At 42.8% G+C, this 18,134-nt stretch overlaps 2 protein-coding genes and 1 long non-coding RNA gene across 3 annotated transcripts in view; 1 reads left to right on the top strand and 2 right to left on the bottom strand.

Annotated features, from left to right (window-relative positions):
• TMEM168 (transmembrane protein 168) overlaps positions 1–6,430 on the bottom strand; it is a 37,759-nt gene extending 31,329 nt beyond the window's left edge. The window contains exon 1 of the mRNA XM_006278079.4: positions 6,350–6,430. The gene's annotated coding sequence lies outside the window, so the exon portion shown is untranslated. The remainder of the gene's footprint in view (positions 1–6,349) is intronic.
• A 2,204-nt stretch (positions 6,431–8,634) lies between these two features.
• The window catches only part of BMT2 (base methyltransferase of 25S rRNA 2 homolog), a 67,807-nt gene continuing 58,307 nt past the window's right edge, over positions 8,635–18,134 (bottom strand). The window contains exons 4-5 of the mRNA XM_014601006.3: positions 14,059–14,173; positions 8,635–12,064 (exon numbers count right to left, since the gene is read on the bottom strand). Coding sequence (XP_014456492.2) covers positions 11,435–12,064; positions 14,059–14,173 — 745 coding nt within the window. The 3' untranslated portion in view covers positions 8,635–11,434. The remainder of the gene's footprint in view (positions 12,065–14,058; positions 14,174–18,134) is intronic.
• The window catches only part of LOC132250002 (uncharacterized), a 26,892-nt gene continuing 20,817 nt past the window's right edge, over positions 12,060–18,134 (top strand). Inside the window, exon 1 of the long non-coding RNA XR_009461575.1 lies at positions 12,060–13,729. This is a non-coding gene — a long non-coding RNA (uncharacterized LOC132250002). The remainder of the gene's footprint in view (positions 13,730–18,134) is intronic.

The following is an 18,134-nucleotide window of genomic DNA, read 5'->3' as shown; positions in this document are numbered from 1 at the left end:
CAGCAGGCAGCTGCGATGCTGCAAGCCCTGCTGGGAGCAGCCTGGGCTCCAACAGCTACCCAGAGCCGGGACCGGTCATGGCATGCCGATCAAAACGGCCTCGTGTGCCATGCTCGGCACACATGCTGGGAGTTGCTGACCCCTGGCTTAGGAGTTACCTATGTCAAGACCAAGATGGGGGAATAATTATTATCACTGTCATGCCTGGAAACTCCAGTCATGAAGCATGATCCAATTGTGCTCAAACAAAGAAAAATAAGTCAATACTTAAGAATTTACAAAGTCTAAGACAGTAAGTGGATTCAAACTTAGAAATTTGGCCTTTAAACAAATCTGCAACTGTTTCAGACTCTTCCAAATTCTCATAGTGAAAATGCACTGAAATCTTGACTATAAAGAAATTAGGCCATGCCTAAACAAAGTTATTAATAACTGTTTTATCCAAATGTACGTAGGCTACAAGCTAGATCAGTTAAAAATAAAGTCTTAACTAGGGCCTTATATCAGCTAAGACAACTCAACAAATTACTGCCTTTCTGCTACAGCTACTTAGCAACAATTCAGTTGCTCATTATCAGGGATCTGGGTTTTCCGTTCGCAATTGAAAAACGCAGTAAAACCCGGATTTTCTCCTTTTAAGGAGAAAACCAGTGACAAACAGTGGGTTTCCCCTTGGAGGCTGGCAGAGTTCCAGCCTTCTAGGGTTGTAAGGAGCAGGAGGGCAGGGGACACCATGTGCATCTGAGCATGTACACATGCACAGGGCCACCAAGCAACCTGGAGAGCAGCTCCCACATGCAAGTCTGGCGCGGGGGTGAGTAGGGGAACACTGAGGCTCCCATAGTGAGGGAAGAAGGGAGCTAGGCAGGGCTGGGGCTAGAGTGCATGGCTGCAGGGCCCGATCCGGGGGCAGGACAGGGCCTGCAGGGAGGAAGCTCACTGCCGCTGCAATGGGGGATACATGCCCCCCCAATTTGTGCACGCAACGGGATGATGTAGGCTGCCTGCTGCCCTCTCCCTGGGGCCTCCACTGCCCAGTGGGTGGGACCCAGCATGGCAAGGCAGAGCAGGGCAGGGAAGCTCGGTGCTGCGGCCACAAGCCCTGACAAAGTGCTCCCTGCCCAGCTGACAGCAGCAAGGAGCACAACTCTGCACTGTCACCCGTGCTGCTGCCAGATGGGCAAGGGGTGCTTCACCATGGCTGTGTGGGGTCCTGTCCACTGGGCCACGGAGGCCCCAGTGGGAGGCAGCAGGGAGGGAAGCCCAAGCCCGCCCCTACCTCTCTATGAGCTCTGCTCTGGTCATGCTGCCTGTGGGGGAGGGGGAGTCACACTGTGCTCCACTCCATCGCAACAGCTGCCATCTCCCACATGCAGCAGCTGGGGTTCAGGTGCTTCAGGGGGGCAGTAGGCTGCAGACCCAGGTTCCTGGCCCCATAGCCCTGGTAGCCAGGGGGCCCCTCCAGCAGGGTTTGGGGAAGGGGGGGGCTGTGGGTGGGGAAGTGATGGGCACCAACAGGGCTAGGGGGCTGTGGGTCAGGAGTGAGGGGCAACAGCATGGGAAGAGCACCAGCATATCAGGGCTGCTCAGCACCATAAAGCAGTGAGGGGGGACAGCTGGAGCTGGACCCATGTCCTGGTGAGGGAAAAGTGCAGGGGGAACTGATTTTCTATAATAAAACCCACAAAATGAAACGCCAAAATTTAGAGGTATTCAGAATGTACTTTATTATAGTGACTGAGGCATTGATAGGCTTCCAAACTGCTTTAAAATCGTAAATATATCAGTAAAACATTGTGTTCAACTGATACCTATATATATATAGTGATGTTTCATTTTAAATCACAGAAAAACATGGATTTAGGGGGTTTTAAATCAGAGAATTTGTGATTTTCTGTTGGTTGTAGTCATGTTGGTCTAAGGACACAGGCAGACAATGTTCTTTGCGCAGATGTGATATATTTTATTAGACCAATCAAATAGTTGGAAAAATTGTTCTTTGCAAACTTTTGGGTACAAACACCCCTTCAGGCACCCGAAAGCTTGCAAAGAACAATTTTTCTAACTATTTACCCAAAGAACTGTGTGCGCTGATTTTTATCAGAGAATTTGTGATTTTTAAACAAAGAAAACCACGGTGATCCCTGCTTATCATGAGTTATTTGTATGAGAGAGACTGTGCCAAAGGTTCTCACTGGAAGACTTGTTGGGTGAACTGTCACTGCGTTTTAAAGGTTTCCATGCTACTGCTACCTTGGCCACCAGCACTTAAAAGGCTCCTGGAACAAGCAGCACTGCCTGGGTATGGACCACATTTAAGGCATGAAGATACTGGGTCTCAAGAACTGGACTTCCCAATATCTCCTCGCACACAAAGCCACTTTCTAAAACACAGTCCTTCATACCAGTAAAACCATGTAAATTAAAGGCAGATTTACCCATAAACTTTAGTTACTTGGCAAAAGTAAAACCATTGTAAACACATCTTAACCAGTCAGTGCATTCCAGATATTTTGGGGAATGAAATACAGTGATTCAGGCTCCCTCCTATTTAAAAAAATCCTCAATTTTCAATTTAAAAACAGTAACCCAAAATCCACATTTTTCCGTGATTTAAATGAAACACCACTACTGTATATCTATAGATATACAGTAGTGGTAGGGGGCTGTGGATATATATATATATATATTATAGACAGATATAAATAGATCTATATATCAATATAGATCTATAGATATAGATCTATAGATAGTAGTGTTTCATTTTAATCATGGAAAACTGTGGATTTGGGGTTAATTTTTTTTAAAACAAAAATTGGGGATTTAAAACCAGGATCCCTGCTGATAAATTACCTTTTTTTAAAAAAAAATTGCTATATATGGTGAAATCTGATTAATTAGCCACTAGGCTAACTTATCACTAGGGTATTATTATTTGGTGCACTGAATGTCTGCCAGTCTCACTGATTTATACACAAAACACTCTGACCAATTTGTCATCTTTAAAGTGTAATTATTCATTCCCAAATGTACATGCATACTAAATCGCAATGAAATTTGCTCCTTATAATTAGCCTTCCATATATAACTTGCCTTTCATAGCAGCCAGCAAGCCAGGTGATACCCGCCAAGCACTGGATACGATGTAGTTTTTCTTGCCTCAATATGACAGATAATCAACTGCTTCCTTTTGGGAGAATTTTGTTTTGGCAATGAGTGCACGTAACACGTGCGAAACAAAAATATCTGACTGGTTATTTTACTCCATCATTATTATAAACTTTTTGCACAGTAAGTACTCTGTGAATTCTTGTAGTAAGGAAGTGAACGTTAAGTATTTACCTGTAGAATCATACAATGTTCACATTGTAAGCCATGCAATTTGCATTTAGGATTTTTGTAATTTTTTGTCTATATCTAATATATAGACAAACTAATATGCCAGATTAGATATTAAATATAAATATATTAGCTATAGACAAAAAAATACAAAAATTCTAAATGCAAATTGCATAGCTTACAATGTGAACATTGTGTGTATATATGCGTTTGTGTTTATTATACACACACACAAGAAGCTGAGTTATCTGGTACCTTACAAACTCTGTTAATTGGCATGCCAGCTTGTAAGGGAAGTGTAAAACCGGAAGTGCCCACAATGGCACTTCTGGTTTTGCAGAGCCCCCATGGCCTGGGGCATAGCAACCTGCATGGGTCCCCCCTCCCTGCCCCCCGGGGCCTGTGAGAGGGGCAGCAAAACCCCAGACGCGGCGGGACAGGCAGCGGCCCGTTTGGGCTGCTCAGCTAACTGGCATATTTTGTCATCTGGCACCCTCCGTTCCCTGTGGGTGCCGGATAACAAAGGGGGTGTGTGTGTGTGTGTGTGTGTGTGTGTGTGTAAAAGTAACCCCAAATCCACATTTTTCCATGATTAAAATGAAACACCACTAATATGTGTGTATGTATATACACACATACATACATAGATACACACACATACATACATATATATGGATTTGGGGTTACTTTTTTTAAACCAAAAATTGGGGTTTTTAAATTAGAGAAAACCAGGACCCCTGGTGTTCAGCATGCATCCTTGTGTTTGCAGAATCAATATTTTAGATTGCCAGTTTAGCCTCCTCTCTATTCAACATCTCTATCAAATTATTATAGAATTATACAGTTAAAGGCAAAGTATATATATGCACCTTATAAACAGACCTACCAAAATTGTGATTTTGCTGATTTCATGAAATCCACAGGGAAAAAAACCAAGAAAAGTTACAGAAAATAAAATGCTAGCTCCCCAGAGTGAGCTAGGAGTCCTCAGGGTGCTGTAGCAACCTGCTGAAGTGAGGAAGTGAGGAGGCACTCAAAGGGCTGCCAGGAAGATGGCTGCAGTCCCTGCCAGGGGCCATGCATAGGGGGTACACATGCACCCCCTGAACGTGGCGGTGCACCCCCTACACAAAGGAACTGCCTGCGGGTGGTTGCTGCTTCCCCTGCCAGCAATCCCTGCTGGCCACCGCCGCTGCTGCCCGCCCCCCTCCCCCCCGGGTCGACAGCGCCAGCAGTGTCTGCAGGAGCTCCCCCGCTTACCGTTGCTACGCTCCCGCCGCCACCGTGCCCCCCCCCCTCCCCCAGTTGCCAGGGGCACAAGTCATTCATGGCCCCCACCCCACATTCTGCCTGCAAAATTGGGGGGAAGTCTCCTTAAATTCACTAGGTCTCTATTTACAAACTAAGTAAATATATAGAGAGCACATTTTTTTGTATACTTGAGCTTGCTTGGCATCATCTGGTGAAGTGAGCTAGAGTTCACAAAAGCTTATGCTCTCTATATAATCTTATATAGTCAGTCTATGACATGCATATCTACCCTTTCTTATCTTCTGCTTGACTTCAGGCTAAGACAGCTAAGTACCTCTGTACATACTGCTAAATCATTACTGATTGATACCCAGTACACCTAAATGTGATTCTCTCTTATTTATTATTATCCGCATACAGATAATCAGGCAAGATTAAAGTAGTAGAGAAGTTGGATCACCCTTTTCCCTAGGAAGGACAGATAAACAACAATTGGACTCCTGATTAAAAGGACACCATCAAGATAACCTGTATCAGTTTATATTGTAATAAATTAAGAGTGTCGCAAAATCTAACTTCTCCATGAACACACCCACTCTTCTGTTACTTTTTGCATTTCATTATGCCTGGGCAGTGAACCTAGACTAATCAAATGTCACTTATTTATGTAGAGCTGTAGCTGCTTCAGTTCAGCTTTCAAGTTCTCATTTCCTGAGGCACTGCTGACACATATGAGGTGCACATGTGATGATATTTAAAATGAAAAAATATAGAATACCTGCATCCAAGAAAAACACCTCTGTTATAATCAGGTTGTGCAAGTCCACAACATGCAGGGGAATCTAAATTGAAATTTGGGACCCAAACTAGCCAAGAATCTGTCTGTGCCAGTAAGGGCCCTGTTATTTTTCACCCATTTGAAACCTGAGGACCCTGCTACATCTTCAGAGGAAAGCTGCTAGAAACCTGCTCTACAGTGGCTGCACGTTTCCAAGCACTATCTTCATAGCTGGCTCCTATCGCTGGATGGATGCTTTTCCCTTGCTGCAGTTATTTTGCACAGGTGGCACCAGCCTCAACTTATTGAGCACTTCACCCACAGCTCACCTGCACAACTGATGCAACGTGCGGGCAGTGTTGCCAGGTCTTAAACAGGAAATCATCATATTGGAAGCTCAAAATGATTGCATTTACTGAAAAACTATGGTATGCTGAAAATATATGCAAATAAGTAGGCAAAAAAACCTTCTTATTTCTTTCTATTGCTCAGTGTAACTCGCCAGCGAGTGAGCGAGGACTGAGTCATCGAAGTTGAAGCACTTTTTCATTTTGAGGCAAGTGGTAAAGCAGGGCTGACAACAAACGCCGAAATCAGCGCAGGCTCCCGGAGAGCGACTTGGGTTTGGCATCTGCCGCGGCAATAAGCTGCCTCAAAAACGATCCTACACTTTGGACACTTCAACTCTTGTTGATCGTAAAGGGTTGAAACGCTCGTACAAACAGAGCAGTTATGGCAGAATTGGCAGCGCAGCGTGTGCCGGCAGGCGGGCTGCAGCCCGGCGCCGAGCAGCGGGGAGGGCCGGGCCGAGACGGGGAGAGCCAGAGCCCGAGCCTCTGTCCACGGGTGGGCCCGCGGGGACTGGCTCGGCGCTGCTCGCCGCCTCACGCTGGGCGTCCCGGAGCCGTCCACGATCCCCCTTCCCCCGGGCAGCCGCAGCCTCAGCCCCGCGCCCAGGCCGCCCCGCGCCTCCCGACTCACCCCGCGCAACCACGGCCCCGCCATGTTGGCTCCGCCAGAGCGTCCCGGCTACGGGGCGCGCGAGGGCTCAAGCTGGCAGGCCCGCGGGGGGCGGGGAAGCCCAGTCCCGTGACGCGAGCGCGGAAGCAACGGCCGCGCCACGTGGGTGCTGGGGTGCTCGCACGCGCAGGCGCTCGGCCGGGAGGAGGAAGCAGCGGGAGCGGGGGCGGCTCGCTCTCTGCGCCTACGGCCGCGGGTGGAAGCGAAGCAGCTCCTCGGTGTTCATTTTTTATCAGCATGGTGCCTTGGGAGTGCAGCCGCCCTGCTCCTTTTTTGCGGGCTGTCCCTCCGACCTGGAAACCTGCCTGCGCTGCTTTCTGCAGCCTGAGGAGGCCCAACTTGAAAGCCAGGCTGGAGGCTGGCGGGATGAGCAGCAGCTCTGCAGACAGGACGGGGGTTACAGTGGACAGTAAGCTGGGTAGGACCGGGCCATGTGCCCTTGTTGCCAAGAAGGTGAAGGGTATCCTGGGCTGCAGGAGTAGGAGTGTTGCCCCCAGGTCAGGGGAAGCTATTCTGCTCCTTGGGTCCACGCTGGTGAGGCCACAGCGGGAGTGTCAGCTACAGAAAGGATAGGGACAAGCTGGGGAGCCCAGTGCAGGGAAATGAAAAGGGTTAGGGTGGTGGGGAACATGACTTGTGAGGAAAGGCCGAGGGAACTGGGCTTATCGAGCCTGGACAAGAGAAGATGGAGGGGGTCAAACAGCAGCCTGGGCGGGCCCAGCGAGGACAGCGCTGGACTTTTCACAGCGGTGGCAGAACAAGGAGCCATGGTCTCAAGTTGCAACAAGGGAAGTTGAGGTGAGGTGAGGAGGGTGGTGAAGCACTGGAACAGGTTACCTATGCTTAGAGGTTTTTTAAGCCTGGGGTAGACAAAAGCTTTGGTTGAGGATGGTCCTGCTTTGAGCAGGGGTTGGACTAGATGGCCTCCTGAGGTCCCTTCCAGCCCTCATTTTCTATACTACTGTTATTCTGCAGAAGGGAAGGGACCTCCCTCCTGGCTGCCTGTCAAAACTGACAAGAGACAAGGGCAGTAGGACCCAGGGGGAGCCCTCAGCAGAACTGAGCAGCCCATTCCTGCCCCACCCCACTTCCAGCTATTTCACTATCTTCCTGCCCTGACATCACAGGGCTCCTTGCTGCATCTGCACCGTGGGACCAGGAAGCATGTGCATGCGCACAGGCAGGGGCAGTGTGTGTGTGTATGTGTTCATAAAGGTGAGTCCCACTTGCCCACCCCACCATCCACATGTACAGCATTGCCATCCATCTATGCAGACACTTACACCCCCTCATGCACCAGCCAGCCTCTGCCCACACACCCCATTACCCACCCACACCTACCCATAGCTCCCCACAAACCTATATGCACACCCCACAATATTCAAGAGTACGACTTCATTTTAAGCTATTGTGGAATCACCTCTGTGTACACTACACAAACACACGTAAATCAGCTTATGTCAGCTGTTACAAATGTTAAATCTGCACAATCTTCTGGTGAGAAAGTGAGCAAAAGAGTCACAGTAACTTTGACTTAGTAGCAACACTGCTGTATTGCTGTAGCATGCAAGTTACGTTGTAAACATTTTATACTGTAACAAACATACTGGTGTAGGAAGTTGCCCCTTCTACACTTTTGGATTACAATTCGGGATTTACAACATACTTTTTTGGATTTAGCTTTTAGTAGTGTGAGATTAGGAATTGCAACTGCTTGTTTGAAAGAAGAGACCCTTACTAGTAGAAGTGAAGACTCAGTTACCACTAGCTTCATTCTTGTTCTTTAGCTTCTGCACAGCAAATTCCAGTGCCAAATATCTCAGCCTCCAGAGGAGTTGGCAGGAAAACGTAATCAATCTTTATAGGATATTCCCAGTGGGTTATGAAAGCTATTCCAAGTACGAAGAAGGAAGATGTTAATTCAAAGCCCAGTTTTCTGTATAAGTACAGCCAATGTGCTTTAGGGGGAGGGCACCAGAGCAGGGAGGGTACAGAACATATCCCAGCTTGCAGTGCAGAAAGGAACAACCAAGGGAGACATGCTAAATAGACAGATACACAAAAGGAAGGGTTTTATGGTGATCTCAGCTCAATTATTTTGGAGGCATGGAAAAGGATTCTTGATAGAACAACTGAAGTATAAAAATGAAATACAGAACTAAATTTTGTATTTTTACTACAATTGCTGGGTTTATGAAATGCTGATATTTACCCTCATTATCCCCCAAGGAACACAATTCACAAAACACTTTTAAAATATTTTTTTAATAAATGTGCTTTGTTCACAAAAAGGAGTGAAATAAAGACAACAAAATGCAAACAAAACATTATGGTATGTCTGTTTTCCTGACACCTAGAGTATGGGGATCATCTTCCTCATCTCTTGTACAGTCATGATTTTGAGGAGTTTCAAAATATATACACATTCTTCCTGAACCAAAGCTGTCTAGAAGTTTCTGATATTTCTCTCCCATCATGGGTGGTTGAAGAAATAGCAGGAAGCCTCTTTTCTTCACCCAAAAACACATGCGCGCGCACACACCCCCACATCCGGAAAGCAATTGAGATACTTAGATTGGGCAGCAAAAGAACCAGAGTTTTTATAATTATTTGAGGTCCCTAAACCACAAAAACGTTGTCACAAGCTGCCAGACAGGCTGAATTCTTGTGTTCAAAGATGAAACTATTTCTACTGAGGTGGTCTTGGTCTGAATTCTTAGCCATACTCTTTGAATGAATCAAACCACGTGTGCAGGTTTATATCAGTACATTAATGCTAGACAGTAAATATGTTTTATATAGCTTTTTAAAAGTACCAATTGAAATATGCCATGAACACTTGAGCATGAGCAGAATCAGTAATTTGTGTAAACACTTAAGAATTTATAGCACCAACATTTTAGCTTTAACATAACCACTGACTCCAGCAGGGCTCAACTGGGAAGAAGGGGATTTTGACTGCTAAGCATCTTAAATTTAGTGAAAGTGTATTTTAAGCACTAGATATGAATGTCAAGTTGTATTTAATTTATGTAATGTAACTTAATTTGAAAATATACCATTAATTTCATTTAAATTAGTAGCTTCCTGTTAAATTCTTATAATACCTTAAAACAGCATGAGCTTTAATTCATAATGCTTACATCTAGTCTTAACATTTTTCCATTTTTAATTATACATTTTTTTTAGTTTCCAACTAACTATCACTCCCATTTAAGAGTAATCAAGTTTGGTTGTGTAGGGGATTTTTCTTTTTTTATGTGATGTGCAAAAGGTACAACAAGCTTATGTTAAACTTAATACAGTTTGTGAAAATATTAGTGTAAATAGGATCAGCTATCTAGAAAATACAGTATTTAAAAAGAAAAACAACTAGAGCAAATTGAAATTCTAGTGGAAACTCAAGTATTGTCTTTAAAAGAACCACTTGAAGAATTCATATTAGAAAAAGGCTGTTTACCCACTAATTTCTGGCTGATGAATACAAGACTACAGTTTGATAACATGACCTATGAAGTTTCTATTGTAATTATTAGGAAACTAATCTTTTCCTACTTAGGACTTCTGGACCACATTTTTCAATGCATGTTCTTTCTTAGGATATTAAATCCATGTTTTGGCATCTAATTTGTGTCACTTTTTTAGGTACCCCAAATTACTGAAGACCCAAACTTTGGGCATCCAGGTCTGTAAGTTTTGCCAAGCGGAAGAACGTTAAAAAAGCAAAACAAAAAAAAACGAAGGGAGCAACAAAACAAGACACCCCTCCCTCCAGAGCATCTGTTTCCACTTCTAAATAGTATTTGTCTGCAAGGTACAGATTTCTTATGGATTTATACAGATTATTTCAGCATGTTTACAGAGCAGATTTTTCTCTCGGCTGCTCAATTTGAAAGCAACTTTTTGACTAATTAAAATTTTTTAACAAAATACTATATTTACTACATAAAGCCTCAATCTTGCAAACACTTGAGGCCATATGTATAACGGAACTCAAATGAGTGGTCAAAGTGACTACTCAAATAAGCATGCATATTTCCTTAGGTAGTTGTAGAATTAGGCCTTACCATTCATAAAAGTCAGCCAGCTGTCATAACTATGCAATTTGGGAATTCTGCAAATAAGATCTGCAAAAGATTAAAAAAAAATAATACAACTGATCTTTTTCACCTTAAATTTTGTATGTTAAAATATTACGCAAAGATTATTTCCAGGGGGGGAGGGAGGGGGGAGGGGAGTAGAATATGCAATATGGGCAATACTGCTGCATTAGTGCTACCAAAACCATAAAATTACCCAAACTTTCCAAATGAAGTGATAAAAAGATATTCTGAATCTACCATATTTCTTTGTTGGGGTAGTCTCTAGTCAGCATGTCTGCCTAACCTCTCTCTATGCAATTAGATATTACAATGCATATTGAGAAGAAAATGTCCCCCTGCATTTTGCCATGACCTCAAACTGTTGTAGAAAGTGCAACATAAGTAAAGTCAGATGTACAAGCATTAGTTTCTTCAGCCCAAGCTTAACCGGAATGAAACAGCTTTCTGCAAATGCTTTGTTCAGTTAAAGAGAAAAAAGGACAAATTTAACCCAACATTTTACTCCAAACTATCTGCACATTTAACTATCAAAGTGCAAATTATTTCCTTCCTACATACACTGAGTCCACCAACTCCAGTGTCTTAAGCTTCAACTTTAATAAGCATTTAAAAATAGCGAAACAAGACATTTAGCAAATTAAATAGAATTTACACACTTCACAGCACTGAAGAAAAGAATGGTACCTTTCTGGAAAAATTTAGTGATACAAATCCTAAAGAACGTAACAAGAATTTATGCTATGACAAGTCATTTGCATAAAACTTGTATTCTTCACCTTTATACAAGAATAAATTTTAAAATTCAAGATAGAAAAAAATAGCAAACTCTGTAAACTGTTGCATTTCATCTATGCAAACCATTTTTATGTACTGAACCCATGTTAGTATAGCGAAATTAGTTAAACGATAAAGTTTTGACTTAAAGGGCATTTCAAATGTTATATTAACTTAGAAGTAATATAGGATCTTCTAGCTCATAGAAAGGGATAGAACTAGCCTGGCTTTCTCCAGAGTCTGAGTCATAAGGGGCCTCAGGAAGCTCCATGAAACTGTAAGCTATTTGTTCATCTTCTGTGTCTGATCGAACATAACAGGAAGTGTTAGAATATTCTTCCTCCTCTACACTGTTGAAATCCTGTGGAATATACAGCATCCCTGGATAGTTCCTGCTAACTAAGTCACTTGTCGTTTGCAGGGAAGTTTTCCTAAATGCCATTAGGTGCATATGAGAAAACTTCGAATACTTGAGACGTTTAAAACCCAGTGATTCTATGGCAATTTTCCAGCTTTTCATCATCATAGCATGGCGATTCTGGTGGGAGGAGTCAGGAGTGATAATAAGCAACAAGCCATTCAGCACTAGAAGTTCATGGGCCTTCTTGCAGCATATCCATCGTTGGTAAGGTGATGGAAAGTATGAAAGGAGAAGTGAGAAAACCACCACATGGAAGAGTTCTCCAGGTAGAGAATCGATGGGATTTTTCAACTGTTTAAGAAAGGCATCTATAGCATCTTGTGCCAACTGGAGAGGTTGCTGAATCTGAAGATTTAGGAAGTCACATTTGTATACACTCTAGTAAGAAGGAAAAAAATATTTTTACTAAAGATGTCATGTAAACTCACACGATGATCATGAATAGATAAACACCTTGATAATCAGCCATTGTGTGGCATACCTAATGCTACCAAATTGTGATGTAGAGTCTGAACTTCAGCTTTTAAAAGTATTTGTATTTCCAGTTCTCATTTTCAAAGAAAATGTTCAAAATGTGGACTGAGGCACAGAACAAAATATTTTTAGCAAAACAGAGTTAACTCATATTTAAAGAGCCAAGACACTATTTTAATTTGATAGGAAAAAAACTAGTTAATATAGTCATCCAATAAGAAAACTGAACAGTCTTCCACATTCCTCCAGATGCTCAAGTCAAAGATTTTATACCTAGCTGCAAAATTATTTTCTATTCCTTCCAATGTACTGGTAGTTATGCATTTAAAAAACGTGGCAGCAGCCAAGAATAACACAATCAGTGGGCTACTACCCAGACTATTTACTTTTTTCAATTCTTAAAATCATTACCTTTTAAATTTAAGATACCTAAAGTTTTCCAGAAGTTGGCTAAAGAATTAATGAAATTCACAAAAGTCATTAGGGTCCAAATTACTGAAGAATATGAATAAACCTGTTATTACAAAGCATTATTCAATACATAAAGTAGAGCATGAAAATGACAAACCAGGGAATCCAGTTCATACTTCCTTCAAAATAATAAATGCTATAAAAGTATTTTAGAAGTTAAAATATGCAGCTCAGTATGTTTTAGTTTAATGGCACTTCATATTCACAAAGATTCATTAGTTGACTTATTTCAAGAAAATATATTCCTTAAAACACAATTCCTTAACAGTCTCAGTAATTTGCATTGGCCAATTATGAATGTCTGAGTTGCAAATTGGCAATTAAAGATAGAAACTTATTTTGTGAAGAAGTAGGACAAGTGGAGTGTAATCTGATAGTTTTCACAATATAACAAAAGCTTCTGTAGTGTAATTTGTAACAAATTCCTTGCAAGAGACTTCTCAGCAGTCAAAAGGAGAAAGAAAGCATTTGCATGTATATAACCATTTCCTTCTCGGAGAATGTGCAAAGAATTAAGCTTTAATCAGCACTCCACAAATCTTTCAATTGCTTTACACCCGGCTACAGGACAGAAGCTGCAGACTCCTCAGATTGGATCAGCTCCAAAGTGGAGCTCGATCCTCCCCCCACCCCTCTAACCCAACAGGTAAATGTCCGCTGGGTCGGGGGGTGGGGGGTGGAGAAGGGGGAGGTGGTGCTCTAACATATGGTGCTTTATGTGACGTGCCGTAAGCTAGAGCAGGGACCTGCATATCTGTCAGCACCCAAAGTTAAGTGTCCAGATGTGTGAACCAAAGAGAGCACACAACTACAGCAAGTTTAAAGCATTTAAGAACTTGTCCAAACGCAGAACATGAACAGTTTTAACTATGGGCAGTACATGTTGCACAGGGTTAATGAAAGCAGTGCAACTACCTGGAGATCAAGTGGCAAGTTGAGCAGTATTTGTTGAATCCAACTAAAAGTCTCATTCTAATGCATTCATCTTGTTATAGAAAGTGATGAAGTCCTCTGTTCATCTTCTCTCCTGCTCTTAAGCTGTCAGCGTAAAACAGCCTCCAACGAGCACATTCGTGCCTAGACATGACCCTTCTTAAAGTAAGTTAACCTTATCATTTAGATACCTGGACTCACCAACCTAATAATCTTAAAAAGGAAAGCAACAGCCAAGGGTTTCCAGTTTTCTCCTCTCATTTCTTTTAAGGGTGCACACTAGAGGGTTGCAATACATTAGCAGTTTTTAAAAGACATTTATTATCTTAGGATTTTCCTCAATTTGGTCCTGCTGGTAGCCATCTTATTCTTCTAACCTTCATCACAAACAACTCCCTCCACACCCACAGCTATGCAGAATTTTTAACAAATGTAATAGCTGTAAAATACATAAGAATCAAAATTTAAGATAAACTCAGAAAAATATTACATACCTCAACAGCTGGGACGATGTCTATACCAACAGTCAAAAATTCTTCAAACTTTAGAAATGGATTAAAGCAGCTGCCAACATCAAGCAATCTGATCTTTCCTGAGGGGTAGAGCAATCTAAAAAGAAGCAGAAATCCAGTTTGATCAAATACTATTTCAGACCCCTGGCAAGTGTTACACTTAAGACATGTTAACCAAGTCCTGAATAGTAACCTGGCCATACATTAAGGAAACTATTGGCTTTGCAAAAAAGGGAAACCAGCCTCCCAAAATACTGCACAAAAATGATGTGCAATATTTTTTAAGGCATGATAGAAACCAGCTAAACTGAACATATGGCAGGATGAGGAGAACACCAGGGGCTTCCACTGGCCCCTGGCGTGGTCCCTAGTGGCCAAAAAAATCAGCTCTCTGTTGGCTGGATCAGGACTGTGCCAACACTGAACCAACGCTTGATCAGCTGATTTTTCAACGAGCTTTCAGGACTTCATCAGCTGAATCTGGGACCACACCAGGGCTCAAACTCACCTTAGTACTGACCCTGAAGGGGGTTCAAGTCCTGATGCAGTTCTAATCTAGGTGATGATCGGAATTATTATAAAACAAATTTATAAATCTTCCATATGTAAAACTTAATTATTAGAGGAGTAGTTTTATATTCAGGGTCATCTTATATTTGATTATAGTACTTTTTTTTTTTTTATATAAGCAATTCTGGCTTAACTAGTACAAAGTATGAAAAGGGATGAGACTGCACCAGTTTGCTAAAACAGACTAAAGATTCAGTCTGGTCAGGAATGCCATCAGTCCACGCTTTGATTGCCTTTAATTTGTTATTTTCATGATCATATTTAAAAAGTAAAATTGAAATAGTTTCATATTATAGTTAAAATATCTTTCCAAATGAACGAGTAGATACAAAGAGAATAATGAAGGAAGATAAATCTTTAAATACATAAAGATTTAAATTTCATGTATGTTATTTTTGTTCTCTATGAAGCACCACATGCATATATGATTTTACAATAAGCATTTAATGTAAATTTTATTTATATATAAAGATGTATGCTTTTCTGGCAAGTTCCTTACATATGAAATTTGTGCCATAGTAATGTTTGAAGGCAGAAATCCTATTAAAATGAATCTAAGATCAATGCTAACTTCCAATCATCAGTACTGTATGTATAACAATAATTTATCTGTACTGCAGGATTTGTTTTTACGCCATTTGAATAAATTATCCAATGTGCACCAGAAATGAACAGCTCTTAAATTTTGGATTTTGAAACATCTATTGTATGACAGCATTTTGCATACTGCATTTGAGTTTACTGTAGATGAGAGAAATATTCAATGTATTGTTGAATTTATTTCCTTGGATACAGGCTACAAAGTAGTAATAGCTAAAAATTAATACTTCACTAGTCAGAAATGAAGGTAGACAGGGTCGCACCTCATTCAAGAAGGCCTTAGTTTTTGTAGACTATAGCCTATTTCAGTGGTGCCCAGCCTTTTGGTCCCACAGGCCAGGTAAGTGGGGTGGAGTTGGTCTGTGGGCCAGATCTGATCTGTGGGCCTGACCTGGCATGTGTCCTGATTCAGCAAACAGGGTTGGTCTGGCATGTGATCCCAGTCCTGCATAGCAGATCAGGCCTCAGCCCTGACAGCCTTGTGTGCCAGATTGTACCTGTGGCCCTGGTGCCTGTGCTCAGGGCCATGTCACCTGGCCTGTAGGGTATGGAAATATGGCAGGGGAGCAGTGACAGTGGTAACAGGCACCACTCCCCCACCACCAAATGTACAGCCTCTGGGGAGACCTGTGGGCTGAAATGACATGGCTCTGCAGGCCAGATCTGGCCCATAGACAAGAAGTTGAGCAGCCCTGGTCTACTTTGTCAGATGCTATGAACAGACTTGCACAGGGCAGGGGTACTAAACTAAAAGCATTAAAGTAATTTAAATACAAAGGATAGGGAAAAGACTATGACTACCCTTCTCCAGTCAGAGTTATTAGTCTCAGCTACAAATGATTATTTACTGTTGACTAGGAACTGCTTGGAAAATTTTGAAATAAAACTAACAGAATACATACTGGACACCCTAATCACTGACATATTATAGTTTTTACCACACCTTTTTTTTTTTTTAATCTCTAAAAGGTGAATTTCTTGGGCACAGGACCACATATTCTGTAGTTTCGTTATGGAGCCCAATCCTGAACCTGTAGTATTAAAAAACAGTAATAGAGGTATGTACAAATCATACCTTTGAGGCTTTTAAAACACTTACATTAGATGAAATGCAAGAAAAAGGTTCACATCCTATCTTTCTTACAGGGCAGTTTTAGATATAGGAGGACTTGGCTATTTCAACAGCAGATCAAAGGCTACATAAAAGATGCCATTATTCAGAAATGTATTTAGCTTTGGCCTGTTTTTCCTTGTTATAATGAAAAGCACTTTGTAAGAAGATAAAACATTTAGAGAAAAAATAAGCAGCACACAACAGTTTCTAACCTAATTCTTATAGAGGACAATTTTAATGATTCCAAGGTCTTTGCCAGATGGTAGTTGTGCTAAATTAATTCTTCACAAATACAAGTTCACAAAAGATTATTCAAGGGCCAAAACAAAATTATTTTGCCATGCAGCTTTAAGTAGAAAAATAAGAATTCATTTTCCAGCCCTAGCATCTATGACATTTTTCCAGTAGGTTCTCTCTAGGGGGGAAAGAAAAGTCAGGATTTTAACGAAGCTGTAGAGAAGATACGCTGTGCTTCCTTCCAGGTTATTAAAAAAATCATCACTTTAAAACACAGATTGAAAAGCACACAGCAGATTCCTTTTAGAGACTAGTTTATTGGTGTAGTCTACTTGACAACATTTGTACAATAAAAGCTATGAAAGCAATGACTAGAACAAGGTGGAGCATGAATGACCTCTTGAAAAAACATCAGCGCTGCTTTTCTTTTGCTCTAGATCAGGGGTTGGCAACCCCCACCATGCATGCCAGAGCATGTCATGCAAGGTCAGTTTACTTGGCACACCACAGCCGGCCTGGGTTCTGAGCAGCTGCCACCAGCCACGGAGCCTGAGCTCTTGCAGCAGGCGGCTGGGAGGCTGCAAGCAACCCAGCTTCAAGAGCTGGCAGCAGTTGCCCAGAGCCTGGGCCAGCGGCAGCCGGACTCCATGGCAGCCGCAGCTCCACGCACGCCTCTGGGTGGATGATGGGGGAGGGGCTGAGGTTAGCTGCCCCAGGCCCCTCCCCTGCCATCTGCCCAGAGGCACGCATGCAGCCGCAGAACTGGTGCCAGTGCTTCTGAGCCCAGTGTAGCTGTTTGTAACCTGCTAGCCACCTGCTCCAGCTGCCCAGAGCCTGGGCCAGCTGTGGCAGGCAGCCGGGAGGCTGCAGACAGCTACATTGGGCTCTGGAGCCCTTGACCGAGCTTGGCAGTGGTGCAGCTGTACATGCGCTTACAGGTAGATGGCAGGGGAGAGGCACTGCCCCAGGCCCCTCCCCTGCCATCACCTGGAGGCACACATGAACCCGATGCCACCATAGAGCCATTGCCAGCACTGTGGAGCCCAGTGCAACTGTTTGCAGCCTACTTGCCACAGCTGGCCCAGGCTGCAGGGCGGGAAAAGGGCCGGGGCAATGCAACCCCAGCCCCTCTCCCACCATCCACCTGGAGGCACATGTGCAGCTACCACCAGCAACAAGGATCAGGCTCCTTCCAACTCCTTTGCCGTCTGTCTCTGGCACACCGAGCATGGGTCAGGGTTTAGGTGTTTTTGGCATTCCAGTCAAAAATGTTGCCAACCCCTGTTCTACCTTGCTGGTCAACCTCATAAACTGAGCCCTAAAAATCTTGTGTATGCTCTACAGCCTTGAGAAACTAGATATGTTACCCTGAGTATTGAGATTCTTCTTTTCTCTGCCAGACAGGTGTTACTAGTTTTAAGGCCCAGCTTATGAAGGACTCTTGGTCACAAGCTCTTGCATTGGTCAATGTATTTTAGTTCAAAAATGGTTTAGTGTTGATGGTGGGGCCCTACTCTGACATCTGTATTAAAAAACT

Source organism: Alligator mississippiensis, chromosome 4, assembly GCF_030867095.1.
Source record: "Alligator mississippiensis isolate rAllMis1 chromosome 4, rAllMis1, whole genome shotgun sequence".
Classification (NCBI taxonomy): Eukaryota; Metazoa; Chordata; order Crocodylia; family Alligatoridae; genus Alligator; species Alligator mississippiensis.
This window is presented reverse-complemented; position numbering and strand designations above follow the sequence as displayed.